Consider the following 26,121-nt stretch of genomic DNA (forward strand, 5'->3'; position numbering starts at 1 on the left):
AAAATATTATATTTTCAATTACTTCAGAGAAATTCTTTTCAGGTGTTATAATGAAAGATTTTACATCAACATAAAAAGGTGAAAAATAACACATTCACAACGTTGATCAAATCTACAGTATGTAGGTCGATAATACATAGATAGTATATCATGAATCATTTTAGACATGCTTTTGTCTGTGACAAAGATGAAACCATGTGTTCCAAGTAACTTGATTCCAAGGGGCATGTCTGCATTCTAGTGGCTGCTCTAAAGTACTACAACAGCAAAGATTGGAGAATGTTACATACAGCATTCCTCAAGTCCACTTCTTATATTATAACAAAAAGTACTTGGTGGTACAGTTTTCCATGAATGTCTGGTTGCCAATGTGTTGGGCTATTCATCTTGGCATACTGATCCTCTGGAACATTGTGATGGGAAATAATATGGTCCGATTGAATACTGTACAAATTGTAGCATTCTCAATACTAATGAGTGTTTTGTCTTCTTCCCTAAATCCAATATTGGTGTCTAATAAAAAAAACTCAAATGACAACCTCATAATATGCTTCAACGTACAAAAACATCATGTTTGATTCTGAACCCGAATTACTTGTTTTTCCTTTTTTCATAAAAGGAGACATTTTAAAAAGTCTATACTGTTATAATTTTATTTATTTATTTTGCCAATTAATGAAAGTGAATAGTGACTCTGGTATTTCATGCTCCAAAAAAGACAAATAACACCATAAAACCACAATAAATGTTATCGCTACTACTCATGCACTTCATTTGAAGTCTTCTGAAGCCGGTATATGCTGCCCTGGATCATAAACGTTAAAATTACTTCCTTGCAGTGACTATTGTATGTACCCTTTGCTAACAGCCTTGCAGAAGGGCCCTTCATGCTCATTTTCATTTGGATCAGTCGAGTGTAGCGCCCCCTTTTCACATCCACAGTGCCCTTCAAGTGCACAAAAAATACCATTTGAAATGTGCCCAATGAGTGGTGTAGGCATTGACTCACCTCCAATTATGTGGGTTGTTTGTACCCTTTTAACAGTTTTGTGATAAAGGGCGTGTATTTCCTGTACCAGCTGGTACAGGAAATACATTTGTCAACACAGTGATTGCACTTTTTAGGCGTCTTGAGGTATGGCCAAAAAGTGCACATGTGAATTTCAACATTGGATAAGATTATTTTACTTTTATTGGATATTACATTTGTGTATGGAGAATTTAGATAACGGAGACCTTTTTTTTTTTTACTTTGGTAAATGATTAACTAATGTTCCCCCCACATGTAGGCAAAATGTTCATACACAAAAAACAAAAGCTACAATTATTTGTGAAGTGCACCTTAATGGTCAAAAATGAGAGTTACTATAAAAATCCTCGGCTTTGCCTTTTTTGTTTTTTCCCTTACAATTGTGCGAGGTCAAGGTAAGTTTACATCTCTTTAGGAAATCTTCTTATGTGTGTATTATTTAATTTATTGCTATTTTATTCCTATTAATGTCTTTTCACATTTCATTGACTTACAATGCATCATGCACTTCCAGAACTTTTAAAATCCCTTATGTAGTTTTAGAGTATTGACTAATGCATGAACTTCAGCCCTCAACACACATTAGAACGCCACGTCTTTGTGTATGCATTGCTTGTGATTCTCAGAATGTCTTCGAAAGGACATTAAACATGAAAACATAGAACAGTTGGAGAAAAAGTCTTACACTTATAATGAAATGGTGAAAGTTAACTGCAAAACAGGCTATAGCGGCATGTACAGACTGAAGTGTCAATGGGAAATGTGAGGGGAACCTTTTTACGACTCTGCTCAAGTAAGAAAACTGTCATTAGGATGATCGCACCAATTTTGGTGATGATCTCAACGCTTGTTGAACTAACAATTCATCATGAAGAGTGAAACTCATTTGAGAAAAGATGTGGTCACCCAGGGGATACACCAAATGGTGATTTTAAACTTATACAGAGGACGAAGTTTGTTTATGGAGCAATACTGGAGTATGCATGCAGGGTAAAGGCAGTTCAAGTGACAATATGTTTTTTTTTTTTATATATATAATAGTTGTTCTGTTCTCTTAGGTTAGACAGTCCTTGCACTTCAAAAAGTTTCTATACTTCATGCTCACAGGTATGAAATGACAGGCAGGATAAATCAGCGTCACTGCAGAATCCAAGGGTCAGATAATTTTGTCCCTATCTGTGTGGGTAGCTTTCTTGAAAGTCACTCGGTTTTCTTTATTGTCATTGTATCTCTCATCTTGGACTTCAAGTTAAAAGATTACCAGAAAGAGTACCATACAGAAGGCACATTTATATTCAGATGTGATAAAGGACAAAGCCCATACCGGGAAGCCCAAGATGCAATAAATATGGCTGGAGACTGAACCCAGAGTGTGGTTGGCAATGCAGCAGTGTTAGATATAAAATAATTCATAGTGGAAATGCTTGAAATATTGAAGTCCTTCTGTCCATACAGTGGTATCACAATATCTGCATTCTCCTCAAAATACATGGGCACTCTGATCAAAGTATTGTATTACTAGGATGTTTTAAAATGTGATATTTGCCGTAATTTTTTAATGCTTGATCTTTTCTTAACCTCGTTTTGTATGTATGCCTTGACCAGAAAAAACTTGTCAGCTTGAGTCAAACGGACATGAAATAAAACTGATCAAACCAACGGGAAAAACAATTTTCAAAGTTGGAGAAAGCGTGGAAATTACCTGCTCTGAAAGTCACGGACTCTTTTTTAAAAAGGAAACATATCGGTTTACATGTCAAAAGAATGGGAACTGGGATTACAGGCCTACTTGTGAAGGTAAGTTTATAACATTTCTGGATTGCGGTTGGACTCATTCTACAGTATATTATTAAAAGATGTGAATCTTGTTTCAGAGATTACATGTGAAGTCCCACTTGACAAGCATGTGCATATCCCAAACTTTTACTTCCAAGGAGACTTGAAATTGGGAGTACAAAAAACATACTATTGTATGTCTGGATATCGTCAAAGGGAGAAGATGGCCACATGTACACGGAACGGCTGGAAACCTGATCCACTATGTGCTGGTATGTCCTGCTCTTGACTATCCTAATCTGTGCCACTAAGGCCATCTAATCTAACCGGCCAAGCGGCATTCCAAGACTGTTGATATTTAGATTAACAATACTATGCTTGACTGTGTTAATGGTGTGGAGTGGATGGGGAACAGGTTGTTTTAATGAGGAACTAGAGCTGAGTGATTACAGACTGGTAAAGTCACAGGAGGGTGACTTTTTTTTTGTTGGTATAATCGTTTTTTTGCTTTTCGAATTACTTTTGAAGCTGGAACTACACCTGTGCGCCAGTACTCATAAAAATACAGCTTTCCGATTCTTGGCAACATCTGATAAATAAATACATTAATAAATTCCTAACCCAAACCTTAACCATAAGAACTAAGTACTTAGAACAAAACAGCATTTGGACTCACTTTATATTAGGAGTCTTTAACTACTATGTACTTACGTATTTAATACAATTCACTTATTATGTCAATGTGTTGTTGAATTGTAATTACATTTAAAGTACCTGCATTTAATTACATCTGTAAGTACACTGTTAACCTTAACCCTAACCCTACTTCAACCCTTACCCTAAACCTTAACCCCTACCCCTAATCCTAAACCTACCCGTACCTCAACCTTAGTAGCAGAAATGTGAATCTTGTGAGAATTTTTCGGAACAACATGAGTTACACAATAAATACATTATATTTTATGTAATGTATTGCTGTCAGTCGATTAAAATAGTGATTAATTGCATAGTTAATCGTGATTAATCGCAGATTTCTAAAGTGCTATGTTTGGCACTATATATACACACTTCTTTTTCTGTCAAAATGCATTTATTTCCATCTTAAGAAAGAAAATAAAACAATATGTAACATTATAATGCTTTATTATCATTTTCCGAACAAAGCCTTCCACAGTCTAAAAATAGAAATGCTCTGAAATAGGACCCTTTGAAGTAACATTAAATGTTTCACAAAGTCTAAGTGGCAGTTTGACTAATTGAAAGAACTAGTCTCTTCATAGTTTGCATATTCATTGCAATAAGCATTAAATCTCTTAAACTTTCATCCTCCACAATATGAATCATCTGGGAGACTGTGGCTTTGCTACAGCAATCGTGAGCAGAGTTCATGATTCGTAAGAGCGCGTCAATTTCAACCCACATACAAAAAGCACTGCAGACAATGTCGCATTCTGCATTTCTGTTACAAGTCCCATCTGGGCTTGTTTTGTACATACAAATAGTGTTAAGATGTCCTTTCCAATCGCTGTTGTTTGTGTGTTGTGATTAATGAGTCCCAGTGGACACATCTCAAAGGTTTTTCAAAGGGCGGCCTTATCCCACCAGTGTTTTTGCTGGTTTATGCTTTATTAAAGGTAAATGCGTTAATTGCGATTAAGAAAAATTAACACGTTAACATTTTTTATTAATTGTATGCGTTAACGCATTAATTTTGACAGCTCTAATTTAATGTTAGTACATAGTAGTTTAAGACACGTAATATAAAGTGGGACCCAGCGTTTTGGCCAGAAGTCAGCACACTGGGTGGTGAAATAATCTTAATTTAGCGATTTCCTGTGTAATCACGTTATCTCTCCACTCCGCTTACATATGCTGTACAAACCAGCTTTCAGTCCATACATTGCTTGGTGACACACAAAGCTTAATGATTTGTTTTTGTTTTTTGGAACTAAATGTTGGCACAGAAAATGTACACAAACTCAGTCAATTTTTATCTGAAATGTTACTCTCTAATATTTACTTAGTAATATTAACACTGTTAATCATAATTAACTAACTATAAAACTTTTAATTATGATTATGAAAAAGTTGTTTAAAAGCAATATCACATTCGGAATTGCGTTGTTCCAAATATACCTGCGGCCTTGTGCCAATGAAATAATCACAGATGTGCTAATATTCAGAACAACAGTACCAGTGTGATTTTGCTTAAATATGAATTCTGCAGTTAATTAGTATGATGGATTTTTGTTTTCCAGAGATTACATGTGAAGCACCAAAAATCCCAAATGCACAGATTGTGGGAATCCAGAAACCGTACTACACAATTTCTTCAAGATTATTATTTCATTGTCTTCCTGGATTTAAACCAGAGCAGTTTGTACAAATCACCTGTGATTCCAGTGGCCAATGGTTAGGCATACATCACTGCACCAGCAAGTATTTTGTTAACAATTTTATTGAATCATTGAAACACCTTATAGATACCTGGTCTCATAGTATGAACGTTACTATAACTACATTTTTGCAAGCTGACTTTTTCATGCCAAATTCTCCTGGTGAAATTAACACAAGTGACACTACACCTCATTGTGTTGGACTTTGGACTCGTAATACAGTGGTTCAAAACCAATGACGCTAGCTGACACATGAAACGAGAGTTTCGTAGAAGCTACACCAGATGACGTGGTTGCTTCAGAAAATATGCCTTTCATTTCTCATTTTGTTTTTGGATACTATCAGTTAGATGTAGGCATTGGTTAAGGTTGGTAAGGTTTAGGTTAAAGTTTTAGGTTAGGGAGGTACTTTCGAGGTACCATTCTAAGGGGGGCTTGGGTAACTCAGCAGGCAAAGATACTGACTACCAAACCTGGAATTGCGAGTTCGAATCCAGTGTGTGCTGAGTGAAAACCAAGTTGCCCAGTTGCTAGGGTGGGTGGAGTCACATGGGTTAACTTCCTCGTGATCACTATAAGGTGGTTCTTGATCTTGGTGGGGTGCTTGATGAGATGTGCATGGATGCCGTGGTGAATAGCGTGAGCCTCCACGCGCACTAGGTCTCCAAGGTAAGTGATAGCCAAGTGATAAGATGTGCATGCTGTCTCAGAAGCGGAAGCAACTGAGATTTGTAATCCGCCACCAGGATTGAAGCGAAGAATTAGAGCGCATTGGGAATTGGGCATACCAAAATTGGGGATAAATGTGATAAAATCGAAAACAATGAAAAAAACCTCCATAAACTTCATCTGATAACAACACCATTTTACTTTCTATGGATGCCCCCTGCTGGACATTTCACTCAGAAACTGCAGCCAAACATGTAATAAGGCACATCATTTCGTTTTGCAAACATTCTGCCATAGTTGCATTATGTTCATGACACCAGGCTGAATATGTTTATGTTGCACTGGCCGATATGGCAGTTGTCCTGGACTAACATCTATGGTATGACTGCAGCATTACACAAAAGCAGTAGTTGTAATTTACCAATTCCACACTTGATGTAAATTAATAGCAGTGCTAGGGTTTACTGAGACTAAGGGAGCACTATTTGGCTTGTGAATGTCAGAATGTCGGCCCCCATAAGTCAAGCCGCACCATGTAGTGTAAAACATTTGTTTTTCTCAATTGTTGAGAAAGAGGCAGACAAAATCTCTTCAAGCTTGATCTTTTAATGTAGTACGAAGTACAACATGAAAAAAATATGAACAAAGTTTGTAATATACTGTATTACAGACATTTTTTCTTTTTATATACAGAGGGTACCTGTCCGGAGCAAGAACTCAAAAATGTTGACATTTTATTTGGATACCCAGGCAAAACTCCACCTTATCAATCTGGACATGTCTTAGTTTTCCAATGCACTGATGGGAACATAAAGATGTATGGCCACCGTGCAATTGAATGCCAGTCAGATGGGAGTTGGGATTACCCATATCCACATTGTAGAGGTGAAAATATATACTAACGACAGATGTTTTAGGATTACTCTGAGTATTTAAATACTATTCTATTTATATACTCTTCTCTCTGTCTTTCTGTCTCTCCTGCATCTTTATATTAACAAACCACTGGGTGCAGTCTATATTCAATAAAAATGTAACATTTGTTTATTCATTTAATACCATCTGAACTACCATGAACATTTTGCATCAACCTAATTTTCATGTGATATTTTTCATTTAATTGTTCCTCTAGGAACATTTAAGTGTTCCAAACCAACAAAGCACTTACGGTTTGTGAAATTGTTAAATAACAAAAATGAGTACAACAACTTTGAAATATTGAGATATGAGTGCAATAGTCCATACAATGAAACATCAGAAGGATCTTTGATTTGTCAAAATGGAAAATGGAATGGAACATTTGAATGCACAAGTGAGTCCCCACAAAATCTTTCTTATAGTGAATTATGAGTGTGGAATGTAACAATGTAATTACAATCCTAAATATTTTTTTCATTTTATATCATAACTTTCCAAAGAAAAAATTCCTTTATAATTGCACAAACCCTGAAAAGAGGGACACTGTTATTCAATCAATTATTATCAGATCTTTAGAAGGGAAAATCTTAATTTTCAACCACATGCATATGATGGTGAGGTAAGTGAGATTTTCTGTAAAAAGATAAATAAATAAATGTGTCTGTTACTTTATTACCATATATGTTTAGGTAAAATCTGTCCACCACCACTTTACCTTGAACATGGAGATTTTGATGTACATAGAAAGGAAGGTGAAGTCATTACACAGGTTTATTACACTTGCCAACCTTACTATGTTCTAGACAAGCAACAGGAATATTATAAGTGTCAGAATAAGAAATGGGAGACCCCTCCAAAATGTCTGAGTGAGTCGTATTTTTCCAAATCACTTTCTTGAGTAATGTGGTGTATGCACTGTCATGTTTCATAATTGGATGCTGTCTCTTTCATAGAACCTTGTGAAATTAATAAGATTGTTGAGATGTACAATCTACTACCCCCCGAGCAAAAGGTCTACGTAAAGCATGGTGGGAAGTATAGACTTAACTGCACATCTGGATGGAATACTGGGGGTGCAGAGAGATTGGAACATTTGGATGTGTCATGTTCAGCTGGGAATTTACAAATTGACAAAAGTTGTGAGTATAACTGTTTATCTCTTTTCAGCTGGTGCTTTTGAAAAGTTGGAAAATGCAGAGGTCACTTGTAAATAGCTAAATGTGTACTCGGCTCTATATTTTTTACAAGCACCTGAGAGCTTATGCTTAAACTTCTGCTCACATCTAGTGGAAATACTCAATGAAAATAATTGACCAAGCCTAGAAGTGCATTTTTCATAGGAAAAATGCAAGGTTATGAATGCTAAACTACAGCTTCTTCTAGATTTGTCTGTCTTTCAGAGCAGAAAATGCTTTGCGCATATGTACTGTAGAATTTTTTTTACATTGATAACCCATTACTATTAATTATTGGCCATTTGTCGCAAAGTTAAGCCCAATGAATGATAGCTCGCCCAATGAATGATAGCTCGCCCAATGAATGATAGCTCGCCCAATTAGCTCACCCAATTATCCAGGCTTTTGGGCAGAAAAGCAGGAAAGCAATCTGAAAATCTCAGTGAAATGAGAAACATTTAGTTGGCCTTTCTTGAGCTGAACTCTGTCTTTGTTTACTGAAATTTAAAGTACTGCCCCCAGTGGCCAAAGCAGAAAGTGTTTTTGAACATAGGGGCACCTGTGAATAGATCATGCCAAAAGAGAATGTAAACAAATTTGTAATGATACAAATATCTGATGCGAGATAATGCTGGTCGGTAACTTGGTAGAATGGGGCCGAGGTAATGGTACTGAACATTCGGTAACAACAAACCTTAAGTTTTAGGTTTCAGAAGGGTGATACTATTCACAATGCAAAACGATGTCTTACGGTCACTGCCCTACATTATGTCACCACAGTGTGGCATTTGGGACAGGGCCCATAGATTCCTAATCGGAAATATTGCCTCCTGTGCGTCCATGGAATTCAACTCGTATTCGTGTTTTTAGTACTGCCACTGTTCGCATATTACGCATTCTGCGGAGGGCACCAACTCCCTAGGGGGCACCATCTTACTCTAGGGGGGCACCAGAAACTCCACCGGCTGGCCTTCCTTGCACACTATACTTTATTCACATGTTATACTTTATTCAAGGACCCAATAGCAGTCGCGGAACACAGACGATCACAAATGTTCACTATTTTTGAAACTCCATGATAGTACTCCCCTCATGCTGATTTCTGATTTAGTACTTTGGCTAAATGCATTCAGTATCTATCTATCTATCTATCTATCTATCTATCTATCTATCTATCTATCTATCTATCTATCTATCTATCTATCTATCTATCTATCTATCTATCTATCTATCTATCCATCCATCCATCCATCCATCCATCCATCCATCCATCCATCCATCTATCTATCCATTTTTTTTTTTTTGTCGACAGGTGATACAGCAAATGTAAATTAAACTGGACTGGTAACTGAGGTAATGTATATAATTTCAAAACTTTGATAGTGCTACATTTTGAAAGATTGTGAAGACAGCGTGTGTGCACATGTGGGTTATTGTGTGTCTGTGCACAAATGAGTGTATTTGCATGTATTTATTTTTATTTTAGTGTGCTAATACTGTCAACCTCCCTGTGCATTAATCATAGTTTCCCATGTTAAGATTTGAAGATCCTTCGGATGTATCCTGAGCATGAAGATGGACAGACACACAACTACAGAAGCAAACATAGACAGACACACTCAAACAAGATTGTGTTCATATGCTTGTAGGTCTTCATATTCACATACAAACTTGTTACACTCTCAAAAAATAACTGTCAACATTGCTTCAACACGTTTGTAATAAAAACTTTCTAATGATTAGACTTTGTTTGGTGTGCCTTTTCATTCAACAATCACATACAATCACTCTCGAATCAGTGAAAAACTTAGCATGCAGAACCTAAACAAAATGTTTTCTATGAAAATGTTTGCCACTTAAATACAGGACAATAGGCATCCTGTATGGGACACCTTTGACATATAGGATGTCCTGGCTAATATGGGACAGCTGGCAACCCTAAGTGTACAATAAGTGTGTCAGTGTATAGTGCATCATCTGAGACAGCTATGCCATTGGTCACTATGAACTGTCGTAGTATGGCAAGACTGTATAAAAACTGCTTTATGTTTATTAAAAAGTGTTTATTGGTCCAAAACATTTTTAAAAATAACATGAAGGATACATGAGGATTAGAAAATATTGAATTATTACTATATTTTTTTATGTGATCTTTTTCTATAAGGCTGGATATGGTTAGAAACCCTAGACTAGTAGAGGCATATAAAGCTGCCATATAGCTCTTAACTTAATGTATATTAATTTATATAATAACAATATGGCTCACTGAGTCTAAAGTAAAGTGTTTTAAATATGTTTAAAATGTGGTGAACAGCCGGACAAAATGGCATTCCAAAAGTCAGTTTATTGCAGTTTTTTTTTCAAGAAAATGTGGCTCCATTTTGATGGGATCATGGTGGGCCAACACAAACATGTGCCAAGCCACCATCAGATAAACTGCTTGGGAAACTACCAGACACCTCCATGTTTGTTCACAGAACTGTTTATTTCATTTGCAGTTATTTGATTAGCACAATAGTTCACACAAATTTAACTTTTAAGGTATAAACTTATGTATAGGTTATATTTTATCTTTCAGTATTATATATGTACTCTGTGAATTCAGAATACTGTCAAGAATATTTTGGAGGTGGTATGGAAAGTGAACAATGCATAGGTAAACATTTAAAGACACTTTTCTAACTGTGAACATTAGACTATGCAAATGAGTTCCTCTCCCAGAGAAGGAATGGTGGGCCACACTGTGTGTCAGCAGCAAATTATAACTCTGGAACACAAAGGATATCAAAGTGAATACACTCAGTGAGCACTTTTATTAGGAACACTATGTGACTACGCACGCCCTGCCCCCAATCGGGCTAATCAGCCAAGGAGAGGGATAAGTGCAGCGGAATGCGACAGTTCGGGAGAGAGAGAGAGCCATATGCAGCTGGCGTGTGTGCATTTGCATTTGTGTCTTTTTGTTCAGCCTGTCCTCCCTTCAAGAACTGTACACTTCCAGAGTGAGAAAAAGGACTGGAAAAAGCACTCTGGACCCCACTTAGCCTGCCCACTACCTTTTTGAACTGTTGCCTTCTGGTCTGCACTACAGATCTTTGAGCACCAGAACCATCAGGCAGAAAAACAGTTTGTTTTCCCTCAGGCTATCCATCTCATGAACAGTTAAAACTGCCACATTGTGCAACAATTATGTGCAATACACAGCTTAGTCAATTATATTTATTTAACATATCCTACCTCATCTGCATTACATTCCCTTGCACTGTATATAACAGATTTACATTTGTACATACGTAAAAGGAAAAGTTGTGTAGTTTTGTGTATCTGTATACAAACAAAATGTTCATAATTGTTTGAATAAATAGAACAAGCTACTAATACTGAGAAACAGAACTAATAAAAATATGACTATTTATGCATGGCTCTTTTAATAATAAAAACAACAATAGTAATAATAATAATAATAGCAACAGCACAAATCAAAATGTCATTACATTGACTTTGTATTGTTGACAGAATTTGGCCCTTGGGGAAAACTAATTGGGACACCCTGCTCTAGAGACTGTTGTGAAAATCCCAAGAGATCATCAGTTACAGAAATACTCAAATCAGCCCGTATGGCACCAACAATCATGCCACAAGCTGCCACACCATTGGCTGATTAGATAATCGCATGCATAAGTAGGTGTACAAGTGTTCCTAATAAAGTGCTTATCGAGTGTATCCACCTTTTTCACTAGCAGTGAAATTTGCCATTATGCTTAGAGCTTTCTTCCACTGTGGATGTTAAAGACCTCTGCTACGCATCTTATTCACATTACAAAGCACTGAAAATATCAATAACAACTGTCAATAACTGTGGAACAGTCTGTGTTTACTTAACATAAATCCCTTTCTCACTTAAAGCTGTGTATAGACATGATTTTGACAGCAATCCCACGAATGGATATGTACACAATCTAACCAGCACAATCTAACAGCCCAAGAGGCCCTCCTCCTCATTCGCTCTCCCGCCCTATGCAGGGTAAGCGGAGGGAGGTAAGTGCTGGTTTCCCTCAGCGCAGCCGCCTCGGGTTGAAGCAACGCTACCCAACGTGGTGTTGCCTGCTCCCCCCAACCACGAGGCCCCACCCCAAGGTACGTCAGATGCGATCATCCCCTTAGTGCCGATCGCTCGGAGCTTGGACGCATGACTAGCACTTTCCAACAGTCGCGGTGGCTGGCCAGGATCATCCGTCTCGGCTATACGATTCAATTTACCAGGCACCTGCCCCGCCACTCAGCGGGCAGAGATCGCGACCCTTCTGCTCAAGGGCGCGATAGAGCCTGTCCCTTCAGCCGAGATGAGGAAAGGGTTCTACAGCCCTTACTTCATCATGCCAAAGAAAGGTGCGGGTTTCGGTCAATCTTGGACCTGTGAAATCTGAACCGGTCCTTACACAGACTCCCGTTCAAGATGCTGATGCAGAAACGTATTTTGGCTTGCGTCCGGCATCAAGATTGGTTCACGGTAGTAGACCTGAAGGATGCATACTTTCATGTCTCGATTTTACCTTGACACAGACCCTTCCCTATGGTTTGCTTTCGACAGCTGAGCGTATCAGTACAAAGTCCTCCCCTTCGGCCTGTCCCCTCGTGTCTTCACTAAGGTCGCAGAGGCAGCTCTTGCCCCGTTAAGGGAAGTGGGCGTCCGCATCTCGATGACTGGATGATCCTAGCACACTCTCGAGAGTTGTTGTGCACAAACAGGGACCTGGTGCTTATGCACCTCAGCCGCCTAGGGCTTTGGGTCAACTGCGAAAAGTGCAAACTGTCCCCAGTTCAGAGCATGGAGTTAGACTCAGTCTCAATGATAGCATGCATGCGCAGTTGGTGCTGAACTGCCTGAAGTCTTTCAGGTGCAGGACAGCGGTTCCACTGAAATAATTTCAGAGGCTCCTGGGGCATATGGCATATGGCAAACTGCTCGGGTTGATGCATATGAGACCGCTTCAGCACAGGCTTCAGACTCGAGTCCCGAGATGGGCATGGCACTGCGGCATACATCACTTAGCTATCAAGCCGATCTACCCTATAGGCAGACCTGCGTCTCCCTTGGGCAGTGCTCTCTCTGCCCCAGTCGCTGTGTTTGTAGAGCTCCTCCCCTTCAAGGCAGGACCTACCACCACGCCTCTGGCCTGAGTGATCATGTCTACCAATGCCGGTGGTAGGCCATTTAGGGCTGGTGAGCCCACATGTCAAACAGGTTCAGTGGCATTCTCTCCACTGCGGTGCGGGGCGAGGGTGCATCCATCCTACGGGTCGCACCCAAATTTGGACCTGCTTGCCTTGAACAAGGCCTTACACAGGCTTCTGTTCAGGATGTTACTGCCATCAGTACGACATCAGGATTGGTTTGTGCCCTTCGACTTGAAGGACGCATACTTTCATGTATCGATACATTCTCGACACTGACCCTTTCTTCGACTTGCCTTCGTGAGATGAGCATACCAGTACCCTTCACACTGTACCTGTCCCCTCGCATCTTTACCAAGGTCGCAGAGGCTGCCCTGGCCCCATTAAGGAAGAAGGGCATACGCATCCTCAATTATCTTGACGACTGGCTAATCCTAGCTTCAGCACCTCGACCGACTCTCACTTCATATCAACTGGGAGAAGAGCAAGCTCTCCCCTGTGCAAAGCATCTCTTTTCTCAGTATGGAATTTGACTTAGTCACTCTCACGGCACGTCTTATGACCGAGCGTGCACGATCAGTGCTGACCTGCCTGAAAATCAGGCAGATGGTAGCGGCACCCGTAAAAAAATTTCAGAGGCTCCTGGGGCATATGGCTTCCTTTGCGGCTATTCTCCCACTTGGGTTGATGCATATGAGAGTGCTTCAGCACTGGCTACAGACATCCCAAGGTGGGCATGGTGCAACGGCACCCAGCCTGTGATTATCATACCACAGTGTCATCAGACTTTCAGCCCATTGGTCAGACCTCACATTTCTATGAGCGGGCGTTTCCTTAGTGCAGGTTTCGAGGCGCTTCGTGGTCATGACAGATGCCTCGAACGGGCAAGCAGTATCAGATAGGGCCCCGACTCCAATGGTACATCAACTGCTTAGAGTTGCTGGCAGTATTGCTGGCCCTGCAGAGGCTTCAGCCATTGATTCAGGGCAAGGATGTTTTGGCCTGGCCTGACAACAGAGCGACCATGGCATACATAAACCGCCAAGGTGGCTTATGCTCACATTGCATGTCGCAACTCACACGCTGCCCCCACTTTTGGAGTCAGCAGACGTTAAAGTTTCTGCAAGCCACTCTCCTTCCAGGTGTCCTCAACCGGGCAGCGAACACACTCTCATGGCAGGTAATGCTCCAGTGGAAGTGGAAGTTACACCAGTAACCCTAACAATTCTATGAAATAGTGAGTAGGCTTAACAACACTGCCCATACAGCCAAAATAAAAACAGCTATGGTAAACAAAATGCACGCTGCAGCCGTATGGCCTGTAGGTTCAGAACTTGCCTCATTCTTGTATGGGTGATAGATGACATAATTTGCTCAGCGCTAATTACAAGTCTAAATGTGTTTTGTGATATTTGTGTAATAGAATCACAAAAAACAAATATGGATGTGGTCAAAAACGCATGTGACCACGTTGCTTTTAAGGTGTGAACACTAATCCATCCTTTATGCATCCCGGCAGCAGCGAAGTGTCACCTCTCACCTGTCAATCAATCGCTGTGCTAAAACAAGAGTTATCACATCAACATGCTCTACCCGGACAGATTTCGCAGTTGCGCACTATATCAGTGTTTATATCCGCATCTCCCGATGCATGCATTTTGATGTGCTATACAATATGGAATAGCCTTTCTGTGGAACTGGGTGTGTCAAATAAGAGAGACATCCAAAATGTGTCATACTGGGGTATTCCAGGACGAGGACCACTGCCTTATGAGAGATAAGAAACTGCCGAAGGGAAAAATAAAACCTTTAAAATGTAACTTTTTCCATAATAGTGTTTCCATATAAATTTAATCTGTGATAGTCTGGGATATAAATGTAATTTCAATGGGGAGGTAAAAAGAACAGACCTAAAATAAAGTTTTTATTTATATATAGGCATATATATATATATATATATATATATATATACATATATATATATATATATATATATACATATATATATATATATAAACCAAGCAAAATGTCATCTGAATCTCCTGAATCTTCATTTCATCAGTTCAGAACGATGTTCATATTAAAATGTTCAGAACAAACCTCTGGAATGTTTCATGTGATCTGATTTAAACACCATCACTTAGGGACTTGTAATGTGGAACACTTGGTGGTGCAGTTGCTCCATAAAATAAGTGATTACCAATGAGTAGGCCTGCTCTGGTTATGGCATACTGATTTTCGGGACCACTGTGAAGTCAAATAAGCTATTTTAGCTGTTAAAGTTAAATGTCTTATGCTAAAACATGTACTCTCATTCTCATAATTAAGTAATCTAAATACTGTGGGGTTCAAAAATGCAATTGAGTCAACTTGTGAAAAAGCTTCTGTTTTATAGCAAATTATATCATCATTTTAAGATGTTGAACTGAAAAATCAACTTGAAATGTTCTCATTTTTGCTTCATTGACAGCATGCACTTGAGTTGACATGGACTGATGGGGATGTGTCCGGCTATTGGGATATGTTGTAACAAAAGGTCACCGTGTGTTCAATGAACTGCATATTTTTTCCTCTGCAATAAATGTAAATGTATATTTAGCGTTTTTATATCAAGGTATGTGCCTATACAGAAATTGGCTTTCAAAACTAAAACTACTCTGAGTATACACTGAGTGACAACCAGCATAGTTTTCCCTATAGGCTGTTATTGATTAATACTCCATTTAAAAAAAAAGAAAGTCTCTTACAAACATTTACAAATGAAGTCAAAGACCTGAAGTTTAACATTTTAGTGTTTACCAAACGCCAACTGTAAGATCCAGTAAACTGCATTCTGCTTTTCTGGTTAAAAACATTTATTTAGTGTGAGATAATGAGGTTCATTTAGGACACAGATTAAAGTTTTATTAATTTTCTTAACCTCTTAACGGGTCTGTGGGCAGGTCCTGGAGTGTTTTTATAGGTTAACACATAAAACGTAAAAGTCTATGGATAGATAAATAAATAGTCACATGTAATATCGTTTGAAAGCATGGAATCAGATTTTTTCACATACATTTTGCATTTGTGTTACATAAGTTTAGCACACTCAAATGTTTAAGTAACCTCAGTTTCAAAACTATGTCTGTGTGTTTATCAGCTCAATTCTAAAGGACACATTTTGCAATGGCAGTGACAAACACATTTTGCAATGGCAGTGACAAACACATTTTGCAATGGCAGTGAAAAACACATTTTGCAATGGCAGTACTGTTGCAATGTTTGAAAGCTTGAAAAGATTATAAAATTTCCTCCTTATGTCTCTAGTTTCTTTGCAACAATGGCCAATCGATCAGATTCATTTAATAAATACTGCTCTTCTTCATTCAAAAAAATCAAACTGCATGAGGCAGTGCAAAAGATCTAACAAGAGAAAGCTGCAGAAGACAGAAAACATTTTGGAAACTGCCCTTTGCTGCTTGCTGTTCTTGGGTTACGTAAATGTGTGACTCAAGAAACTGTACTTCTCTTTAAAGGAGCTATCTCTTAGTGTGTCCAAATAACATGTGAATTGCAGATTTGGAAGTGATTTTTTTTTTTTCTACTGGAACTGTTATCTTTGTACAGAGAGGTTCTGCTGTAAGTGAGTCATCTTTCTGACTTTGGTAAATGATTAACTTGTTGATCCCCAAGGAGAATAGAGTTTCAGAGACAAAGATTAAAAAAAGTTACAGTCATTTATGAAGTGAGCTCAAACGTTCAATAATGAAAGTTCCTATAAAACTCCTTGGATTTGCCTTTTTGGTTTTATCCTTTACATTTGTACAATCTCAAGGTAAGTTTACTGCTCTTCTTCTTTACTTTTTTTTAATTTAGTTATTTATTGTAATGCCCTTTATATTCGATTTCATTGATCAATGATATACACAATAAATGCACTTTTTAACCTTTCTTCATGTCTTCATGTATGCATTGTTTGTGCTTTTAAGAATGTCTTCAAAAGGACATTAAATATGAAAACATAGAACGATTGGAGAAAGATTCTTACAATAATAATGAAATAGTGAGAGTGAACTGCCTGACAGGCTATAACGGCATGTACAAACTGAAGTGTGTCAATGGGAATTGGGAGGAAAACATTGCACGAAGCTGCTCAAGTAAGTAAATATGATGATCGCATCATTTATGGTTATTAACTAAACATTTATTGAAGTAACATTTCATTATGCAGAGTGAAACTTGTTTGATTTTTGCAGAGAAAAAATGCGGCCACCCAGGAGATACACCAAATGGTGATTTTAAGCTTTTAGAGGGAGCTGAGTTTGTTTTTGGAGCAACAGTGGAGTATTCTTGCAAGACAGGGTAAATGTGGATTGCTTCATTTTTGTTTGTTTGTTTCCTTTACTACAAGGTTTGATACTACTTGCACAAAAACAAAAAAACAAAATGACTTTGTGTTCACAGGTACGAAATGGCAAGCAGGGTAAAACTGCGTCACTGCAGAAGCCAAGGGTGGGATAATGCTGTCCCTATCTGTGAGGGTAAGGCTTCTTGAAAATCAATGTTTTGTTTATTGTTATTCCATCAAATGTATAATTAATTGCAGATGCATTATAATGCATTAGAAATGTCTCATTATACACCTTATAATATGCATATTACATCCAATTTGATCTGCAGAAGTTATAATGTATTATATATATTTGAAATACTGTATGTACTGTATATATAATAGGTATGCTTTAAGTGACAAAAGCAATTATAAACATCCCAAATATATATTTTTCATGGTTATAAGACATTACAAGTCATGCTGGATGTTGTATACAGTACATTACACATGGACAAAATACAAAATAACACACATTCAATGTACATTTTTAGATATTACGAAAAACACTTGTAATGCTACAAGGTTAAAATATTTCAGAAAATCTCTCTCAAGACAAAAATGTGTGTCTATCACACATGTACCCAATCTACTTGGCGTAAACACCAAGAATAAAATAAAAGATACAAAATAAAACTGATTCTACACTGGACCTATTCAATAAAGATTAAGGTTTGTGCATCATATTTGGAGACTTATTTTATAAATAGCTTCCATTAAATAAGTTTGACTTGTGATGTATTGCATGTTACAAGTTTATGTTATGGCTTTTTATAAGAAGATATTGCTTTTGTAAGTTTAAAGGCAAAAATCACTTTAAAGCCTTTGACTGTTTACACAATGGTTCTTTTGCAGGACAGCACTTATACGATTAACTTGGCTTCCACTGCGATAAAATGGGATGTTACTTGTGTTTTAATTAGGGGTGTGACGATACACGTGTTATGAGCGCGAAGTGATCATCTGTGTTCTGCAACTGCCTTCGGGTCCTTGAATAATGTATAACGTGCGAATAAGGGAAGGACTTTCTGGGGCCCTTCTAGGGTAAGATGGTGCCCTACGCAGACTGCGTAGTCTGCTTATAGGGAGCGGCGGTTGTGGATTTTAGTTGAGAGCTGTGGTGGTTCTGTAGGTGTCTTTGCATAGTGCTTGTGTTAGCCGCGGTGTACAGCACTATTTTCTTACAGTGCTTACATATTGTTCATGTCTTGTCACATTCTCTGCCGTTTATTGTTTCCACCGGGTACCCAAAATGCACAAACGAATTAAATGTGGCGGCGGCATCTTCTATCCTACTTTCACCCTCAGATTCTGTCATGCTGATATCGCGAGACAGCTTTTCTCACCTTGACGAGAAATATCGTCACGTTGTATAATACCGCGAGATCTCGTCACACCCCTACTTTTAATGCATTATAATCTAAAGTATAAATATGAATAGGGGAAGTATTATATGTATTATGACTGTAGTTATAATAATTTATTAAAAGTTACAAGTTATTCAAGAGTGTATTACGAGGTATTATGAATTCAATAACGCATTTATTATGCCTTTAATTTTATATGTAGGACCTATATATTAGGGCTGTCAATAGATTAACATTTTTAATCGAATTAATTACATGGTGTCCCCATTAATTAATCGTGATTAATCGCATATACAAATATTGTCTGAGAAAGCACCTCATATAACATATATATATTAATTTAAATATTCAGATAATTAAAATTAATTACATTCCTGTAGCAGAAGAGTTAATCATTGATAAAACAATACAAAAAGAGGCTTTAGAATACAATGTATTGTTTACTACTATATTAGTGATCATAAGTCAATCATTGGCATACAGTTCACAGAAATCCATTTCACAAGTGAATTTGTCAATCAGTTGGAGATTTATTATGAGGGCTTGTTTAAGGACCCGTCAATTTAGACCTATGTTAGACGTCTCGGGTGCAATGCATCATAAATATAAAATGTTTAGATCACTGTGTCAAGTTAAATATAGTTTAATACTCAATCTTTAGATCTTGAGATCCCTTAGATCGCATTTGCGCTCCGAGTGTTTTGAACGCAAGAACGTAACGCATGTTTTTGTGTTTCCGCCTACTGAAGTGTTTTCTTCAATGTATAAACTGCACGTTGCTCACACAGCTGAAATTTCACTTACTGTCCTCTGGAGTAAACAGGTGGTACTGCAAGCTTGCATTTCTCAGGAATCTTCCTTATTACGGTCCGTGGGCATGCGATTAATTGCGTAATTTTTTTTAGCATGTTATTTTTTGTAAAATAACAAAAAATGTATCGCACTGAATTAACGCATTAAATCGACAGCCCTAATATATATATATATATATATATATATATATATATATATATATATATATATAGATATAGATATAGATATGTGTGTGTGTGTTCTTCATAGAAAGTGTTATCAAACATTTTTGTTTTAAACTTTAATGAGGATTACTGTGTGCAACCTTAACTGATTTTGAGATTGGTTATACTCCAGAAATTAGGCCTGTTTCACACATACAGCAACCACTTTCCCGATGGGCCGACACACTTTGAGGCCAATCAGCTAAAATGAGCCGCCGCATTATGCTGAACGGACCACAAAACAGTGCCACGATTTGCAGAAAATACACCATTTCACTTGCTTTTGGTGCCTCCCACTGGACATTTCACTTGTAAACTGCAGTGAAATATGTAATGAATCACATAATTTCATTTTACAAAAATGTTGGGTCTCGTAATGTTCATGAAATCCATCTGTTTTTGCTGCAAAGCAGAACTGTGTGTCTGTAGAGAAAATACAGTAATAGTTACCGTATTTAGTTTTTTTTTATTATTATTATTTAATAATGGCCATAAATTGTAATATAGTTTGTTGTAATATAGTTTGTGGGGGTGGGCCAGTGCGAACTTTTACACACTTGATCGCCATGAAAGTTAATTTACATTAGGAAGACCACATTTACATCAAATGGTAATTAATTCACACAGAACCAAAACCAAACGTCAAAGTGTACACTATAAACTAGTTTAATTCATCTGGATTCTGTCAGATTTACTTCAGAGAAAGTGTTTGTATACCTGTGTGTGGAAGAATGTTAAAAACTATTTTTTACAAACAATGGATAAGAAGTTTGCTCCATTATTTTATGTTGCTTCATATAAGCTCCTCTATTGCAAAAGATTGTGTTGATAAATAGGCTTGTATATTTTTAACATGTTTTCTGCTGAGTTCAGCGTCTGCCATGCAAAAATGCAGCGTCTGCCAGGCTCAGTGCTGAATCTCTACTTTCAGTCCTGTTTCTGGCACGCAGTATTACATGGCTCACAGCCACAGTGTCAGTGTTGTTACCTGTTCATATGGGCGCCTATGAATATGTGGCGGAGTGGTACAGATTTTATCCACAAGCCCAAGTGCTTTTACTTGTAGGGAATTTCACCCAGGGAAATATTTCGAACACCAAAAAATTGTTACTAGGTCCCACAGGTTCGACTCTCTTATACGAAATGGTAGGCAGAAAGCGTGGGAATCATATCAACATACAAAACTTTATTTGTACAAAAAATGATTTTGTATTTAAAAAGTAACTTCTTTAAAAATAGCCTCAGTGGTACTATGCAGCGGCTGACGGCTCTCAGTTTCCAATGTAGTACAATAAAGTAAAATAGAAATACAACACAAAGAAACAATTTACAAAAAGACTGAAAATTCCTACAATTAACAGAAACGGACACAAATTATAAATACCCTCACTAGAGGTGCAGTGGCTGGCAACACTTCCAAACACAGCACTCAGATCACACAATCAAACCTTCAAAAGTGTCACAAGGCACACGTTGAAGGCGCACCACCACCACCACAGGACGCCAAAGATCCTTCCACCAGTGGGACCCCAGCTCCTGAATAAATAATTTTTTAAAAAAATGTACATTTAAAGCACAGTTAAATCAGATTGTAAACAGGGGTGGAAAGAGTACTGAAAAATCATATTCAAGTAGAAGTACTGTAACTTCCAAAAAAATTTAGTATGAGTAAAAGTAGCTGTCCTAAAAACTACTCAAGTAAGAGTAAAAGAGTTGCTCATTTAAACGTACTCATGAGTATTGAGTACAGAGTTGCGAAACCCATGCCCCATTATAACAAACACTGTATGCCAACTTTTAAAATACATCACTTATCTACTATGATAAACACTAGGGATGTAAACGAGTAGTCAAATATTCGTTCTGCAATCATTATTTGAATAGTAAAAATACTATTAGAATTTAACAAAGTTTTGCTTTGCTGGCCATATATACAGTGAGATGCATGTTTAATCCTGAACACGCAAACTAAAACTGGCAGTTATAACAGAATGCACTGGGTGGCGCTGTTGAATATGGACACAATTTGATCACATTTGTTGAGCAAACGGTTCTGTCAGTACGTTCAGATGGACACCAAAAAAAGCGGTTATTGTGAGAATGTGGCTCACTGTGAGAAAGCTGGGTTCCTGATTAAATGTACTGGATAAGCGGTGTACACTTTACTCTCATATATGTGCAGCTCATCAGAAAGCAGCATACCCGTAGTAACGTTAAATGGTGGAATGTTCTGCCTGAAGTATTGCTCTACAAATGTTGATCTTTATAAAGGCTAAGTATAATTATAAATTATTTTATCATCTCTAATTTACTGGTAATTTATTATACCAATTAACACAATTAGGGGTCAGTATTATTAAAAAACAAACAATATTAAAAAAATGTCACTGTTTTATTCTATTACATGAATACTTTTAAAGCTACTCAAGTCATTCAGCCAAAAGTAGTGATTCGTTTCTCATTTGTTGTTTGATTAATAGCCTTTATATGACAGTTACATGTACACTCCAAGTCCACCATTTTGATGCAAATACGTTTTTTGTCCCACTGTTTAAATTCACTTTAGACATGAACGACTGCATTTACATTAAATCCTCAACAAGTCGGGCATTGGCGGAATTATTAAGTGTATTTTATCATTTAGGTGCGTTAGCGCTCCTTTTATAAAAAAAAAAGCATACAAACATTAACTGCCTGTCAATCAAATAGTGCACAGTTACAGATATATAATCCCCCGATGAACTGGGATGCCGAGGCCCACAGGCTAAAGCTTACGGCATTCATATAAACCCGCCTATTAGCTGGGATGCAGAACCGCACATTTCTTAAAACATCAGCCAATCGCTATACCCCCCCAAAAAAGCTAAACCACTGGCTCAGTACAAAGACAGCTTTAATCCACATACCTGAGGGGTGAAACATTCATCCAATCCACTAATGAAACATGCTGATTGAAATTAAAGGGTGAAAGCCAGATGTAACGCACTCCAGGCGGCAACCAACCAGCTTTTTAAATGGAGAGCCTACCTCGCTGATAGGTGACTGCAAATGTCAATCACCACTTACCTAATTCTGTTACAAATAAATGCTGCTCACATGTCACAAACGCAGTGTATGTAAAACAGGCCTTACAGGGGAATCATAACTAAATACATTTTTGTATCCCCTAGTGGTGAAGTGCAAACCTATTCACACAGAAGAAGGTTTGACTGCATCAGGCAACATGGAAGACGGAAGCTATGGTGACGTTGTTCACTTTGAGTGTGAATCTCCCGACAAAAAGATAGATCGAAGTAGTGACATTCATTGCAAGGAGAATGGCCTTTGGAGTGACGATGTTCCAAAGTGCATAGGTTAATTTCCAATGATCTTCTGATTGACACTGTTTTTACCCAGTGATTATACTATAGACAGTATGTCAAACAACCACTTTAATGCTTGTTGCACTTTTCCCTTGCATTATCGAAGAGATTACATGCAGAGTACCTGACATACCAAACAGGAGGATTTCGTCGGCGGACCGTGAAGAATACAAGAAAGATGAAATTTTGCAGTACAGTTGTGTTGAAGGATACAAGTCCAGAGAGGGAAACCCAAAATGCACTAAATATGGCTGGAGTCTGAACCCAGAGTGTGAAGGTAATGCACATAATTTATACGTATTTTAAGGGAAATGGTCCTTCTGTCTATATAGCCTAGACATATGTGGTGTTACAATGTCTGCAATCTCTGCAATACCCTCAAAATGCATGTGCACTTTAATCGGTTATGTATGATATGTAGCTTGAATTCTTTTTTACACTAAGATTTTTTTTAGTTGTCAGAACTCTTTGTCCCACACTATTCAGTCCCTGTTTCACACTACTTTATGTTTGATGTCTTCTTAATGTAGTTTTGCATAATTTTGTTTTGAACAGAAGTAACTTGTCAGATTAAGACAACCAGTTATGGAATAGAAAGTACTGAACCAGAGGGAAAAACTATTTTCAGAGCTGGAGAAAAAGTAAAAATTACTTGCTCTGAAAAATACTGGATATTTGGCATAAAAGAAACCACAAAATCATTTACATGCCGAGATAATGGGCAATGGGATGATGAGCCTACTTGTGTGGGTAAGCTTGCAGAGAATCACTTCTTGACTTGGTGCTGAATTCATTGTATATTATTAAATGTGTGTATCTTAAAATATGTGAATCTTGTTTCAGATATTAGATGTGAAGTTCCACGTGACAGGCGCGTTTATGATCCACAATATTACTTTAGAGACTCAAAATTGGATGCAGAAATATTTTACTATTGTAATTCTGGATATAATAAAATGGCACAGAAGGCCAAATGTACACGAGACGGCTGGAAACCAGATCCACTGTGTGCTGGTATGTTCTTCTATAAAGTGTAACAATCTGTGGTCCTGATACATAATTTACATGAATTCTGTGATTAATTAGTATGATGGATGTTTTCCAGAACTTAAGTGTGAAGCACCAAAAATCCCAAATGCAAAGATTGAGGGAGGTCAGAGACAAAACTACGAAGTCAATTCAAGAATAGGATATAAATGTAACTCTGGATTTGAACCAGAGAAGCGTGTAGAAATCACCTGTACTTCACAGGGCCAATGGACAGGCATACAGCACTGCACTGGCAAGTTACAGTTTGTTGACAAGTACATTTAATGTCATTATCCAATCAAATAATTATATTTAATATACTTCCCATTGATAACTCAGAATCTAATATTAAAATAAATAAAATGACTTTGTTAATACAGTTTTTATGTTTTTTCACCACAGCAAAGGAAGTATCTTGCAATTTTCCATCCTTGAAAAACGGGTTCACATACATAAATGAGGGAAACATCTACTACTCATGTGATAGAGGTTATAAACCATTCAGTGGCAACTGGTGGGAATCATTGACATGCAATGAGTCTAATGAGCCACAGTGTATCAGTGAGTGTGTTTTATTTAAGTCTGTCTCAGGTGTAAGACAAATTTGTTTACTGAGTTTTTATTACATTTTTTGTGGTCTGTCTTTACAGAGAAGGAAGAATGTGGCGCTTACCCCAAAGTCAATCATGGAAAAATAACAAAAAATGGAGAATCTGCAGAATTTGAATGCGATCCAGGCTTTAAATCAACAAATAGCTCGATTGAATGTGTCATGGGTAAATGGAAGACACCAACCTGTGAGGGTGAGCCTCTTGAACTCTTATTACATGACTATGATTTACTTTGACCTACAATGTTAACATGATTTACTCTAAATCCTGACTTCTTGCAGTTTCTGATTTGTCTTTTATGGCTTTTTTTTTCCAGAGGATGTGCGTTGTGACATTCCTCCTGAAGTGGAAAATGCTGTAATACTCTCTAAACCTAAAGAATTTTATCCTGAAGGATCTTCTGTAACATACAAATGTCGAAACTTATTCACAATGAGGGGGAATCGGGAAGTTTTTTGCCAAAATGCATCTTGGGGAGAAACACCAAAATGTGAAGGTGAGTTTTGATTGGTGATCGTAACTACAGTGTGTTTTAAAGACCCATTCAGAATGCATTGCCATTATAACCCATTTAAACCACAACAAGAGGAGATACAGAACAATACAAATGTGAGGAGGTGCTAAGTTTTCATCTCTTGTTTACTTTCTCACCAATAATTTAATATTTCAACTGTGATCACAGAAAACATACAATCAAAATGTAAATGTATTGATTATTTACTGCATAATTAAACATTATTTGATACTACAAAATTACATTATTATATTATTTTATTATTAAACATTCTTGTTACACATTTAATAACAATTTTGCTTATTTTTGTATAAAAGATTCTCCTCTCTGATTTCTCTCTTCTTTTATTGCCTCTTACTGGCAGCTTTCTGTTCAAAACCTCTTCGGATAGTAAACAATGCCATACTGGTAGATGAAAACCAAGACAAAAGAAAATATTCACATGGAGATACAGTACGCTTTGAGTGTGTTGAGGGGTTTGAGTCGAGGGAGACAACTGCTAAATGTGAAGTAAAAACCTGGATTTACCCGAAATGTATTAGTGAGTAAAACTGAAAAGAACCTTCTTTCTTTCTATCTTTCTTTCTTTCTTTCTTTCTTTCTTTCTTTCTTTCTTTCTTTTAAAAGGAAATGTTGGGCATGTCATACATACTGTACAGTCAAACAATCTATCTGGAAAAAAACCCTGTTAACTTTCATTAAACTTACATTGAA

The 26,121-nt window shown here is 37.4% G+C and overlaps 2 protein-coding genes across 3 annotated transcripts in view; both read left to right on the forward strand.

Annotated features, from left to right (window-relative positions):
* Positions 1–1,268: 1,268 nt before the first annotated feature.
* On the forward strand, positions 1,269–9,698 carry cfhl3 (complement factor H like 3). 2 transcript variants are annotated; one of them, XM_052124230.1, is made up of 10 exons: positions 1,269–1,425; positions 2,636–2,827; positions 2,905–3,078; positions 5,065–5,241; positions 6,565–6,756; positions 7,004–7,183; positions 7,479–7,655; positions 7,743–7,928; positions 9,277–9,317; positions 9,490–9,698. In XM_052124230.1, the coding sequence occupies exons 1-9, from the start codon at positions 1,356–1,358 to the stop codon at positions 9,297–9,299; spliced, it is 1,371 nt and encodes a 456-aa protein (XP_051980190.1). In that variant the 5' UTR covers positions 1,269–1,355; the 3' UTR covers positions 9,300–9,317; positions 9,490–9,698. The 2 variants fall into 2 exon arrangements, with proteins under 2 accessions (XP_051980190.1, XP_051980189.1); XM_052124229.1 differs by having other exon boundaries at positions 9,504–9,698.
* A 6,772-nt stretch (positions 9,699–16,470) lies between these two features.
* The window catches only part of cfh (complement factor H), a 148,230-nt gene continuing 138,579 nt past the window's right edge, over positions 16,471–26,121 (forward strand). The window contains exons 1-13 of the mRNA XM_052123717.1: positions 16,471–16,953; positions 17,108–17,275; positions 17,375–17,480; positions 17,583–17,659; positions 23,062–23,244; positions 23,360–23,530; positions 23,809–24,003; positions 24,097–24,267; positions 24,359–24,535; positions 24,685–24,843; positions 24,933–25,085; positions 25,210–25,389; positions 25,772–25,948. Of these exons, the coding sequence (XP_051979677.1) occupies positions 16,884–16,953; positions 17,108–17,275; positions 17,375–17,480; positions 17,583–17,659; positions 23,062–23,244; positions 23,360–23,530; positions 23,809–24,003; positions 24,097–24,267; positions 24,359–24,535; positions 24,685–24,843; positions 24,933–25,085; positions 25,210–25,389; positions 25,772–25,948 (1,987 nt within the window). The 5' untranslated portion in view covers positions 16,471–16,883. The remainder of the gene's footprint in view (positions 16,954–17,107; positions 17,276–17,374; positions 17,481–17,582; positions 17,660–23,061; positions 23,245–23,359; positions 23,531–23,808; positions 24,004–24,096; positions 24,268–24,358; positions 24,536–24,684; positions 24,844–24,932; positions 25,086–25,209; positions 25,390–25,771; positions 25,949–26,121) is intronic.

This window comes from Xyrauchen texanus, chromosome 50, assembly GCF_025860055.1.
Source record: "Xyrauchen texanus isolate HMW12.3.18 chromosome 50, RBS_HiC_50CHRs, whole genome shotgun sequence".
In the NCBI taxonomy this organism is placed as follows: Eukaryota; Metazoa; Chordata; class Actinopteri; order Cypriniformes; family Catostomidae; genus Xyrauchen; species Xyrauchen texanus.

Bases quoted from the DNA above. Each gene is read 5' to 3' on its own strand.
- cfhl3 (XM_052124230.1), top strand. From the start codon at position 1,356: ATGAGAGTTACTATAAAAATCCTCGGCTTTGCCTTTTTTGTTTTTTCC. The intron at 2,828-2,904 runs GTAAGTTTATAA...ATCTTGTTTCAG, and splicing joins TTACAGGCCTACTTGTGAAG to AGATTACATGTGAAGTCCCA. The intron at 3,079-5,064 runs GTATGTCCTGCT...TTTGTTTTCCAG, and splicing joins ACCTGATCCACTATGTGCTG to AGATTACATGTGAAGCACCA.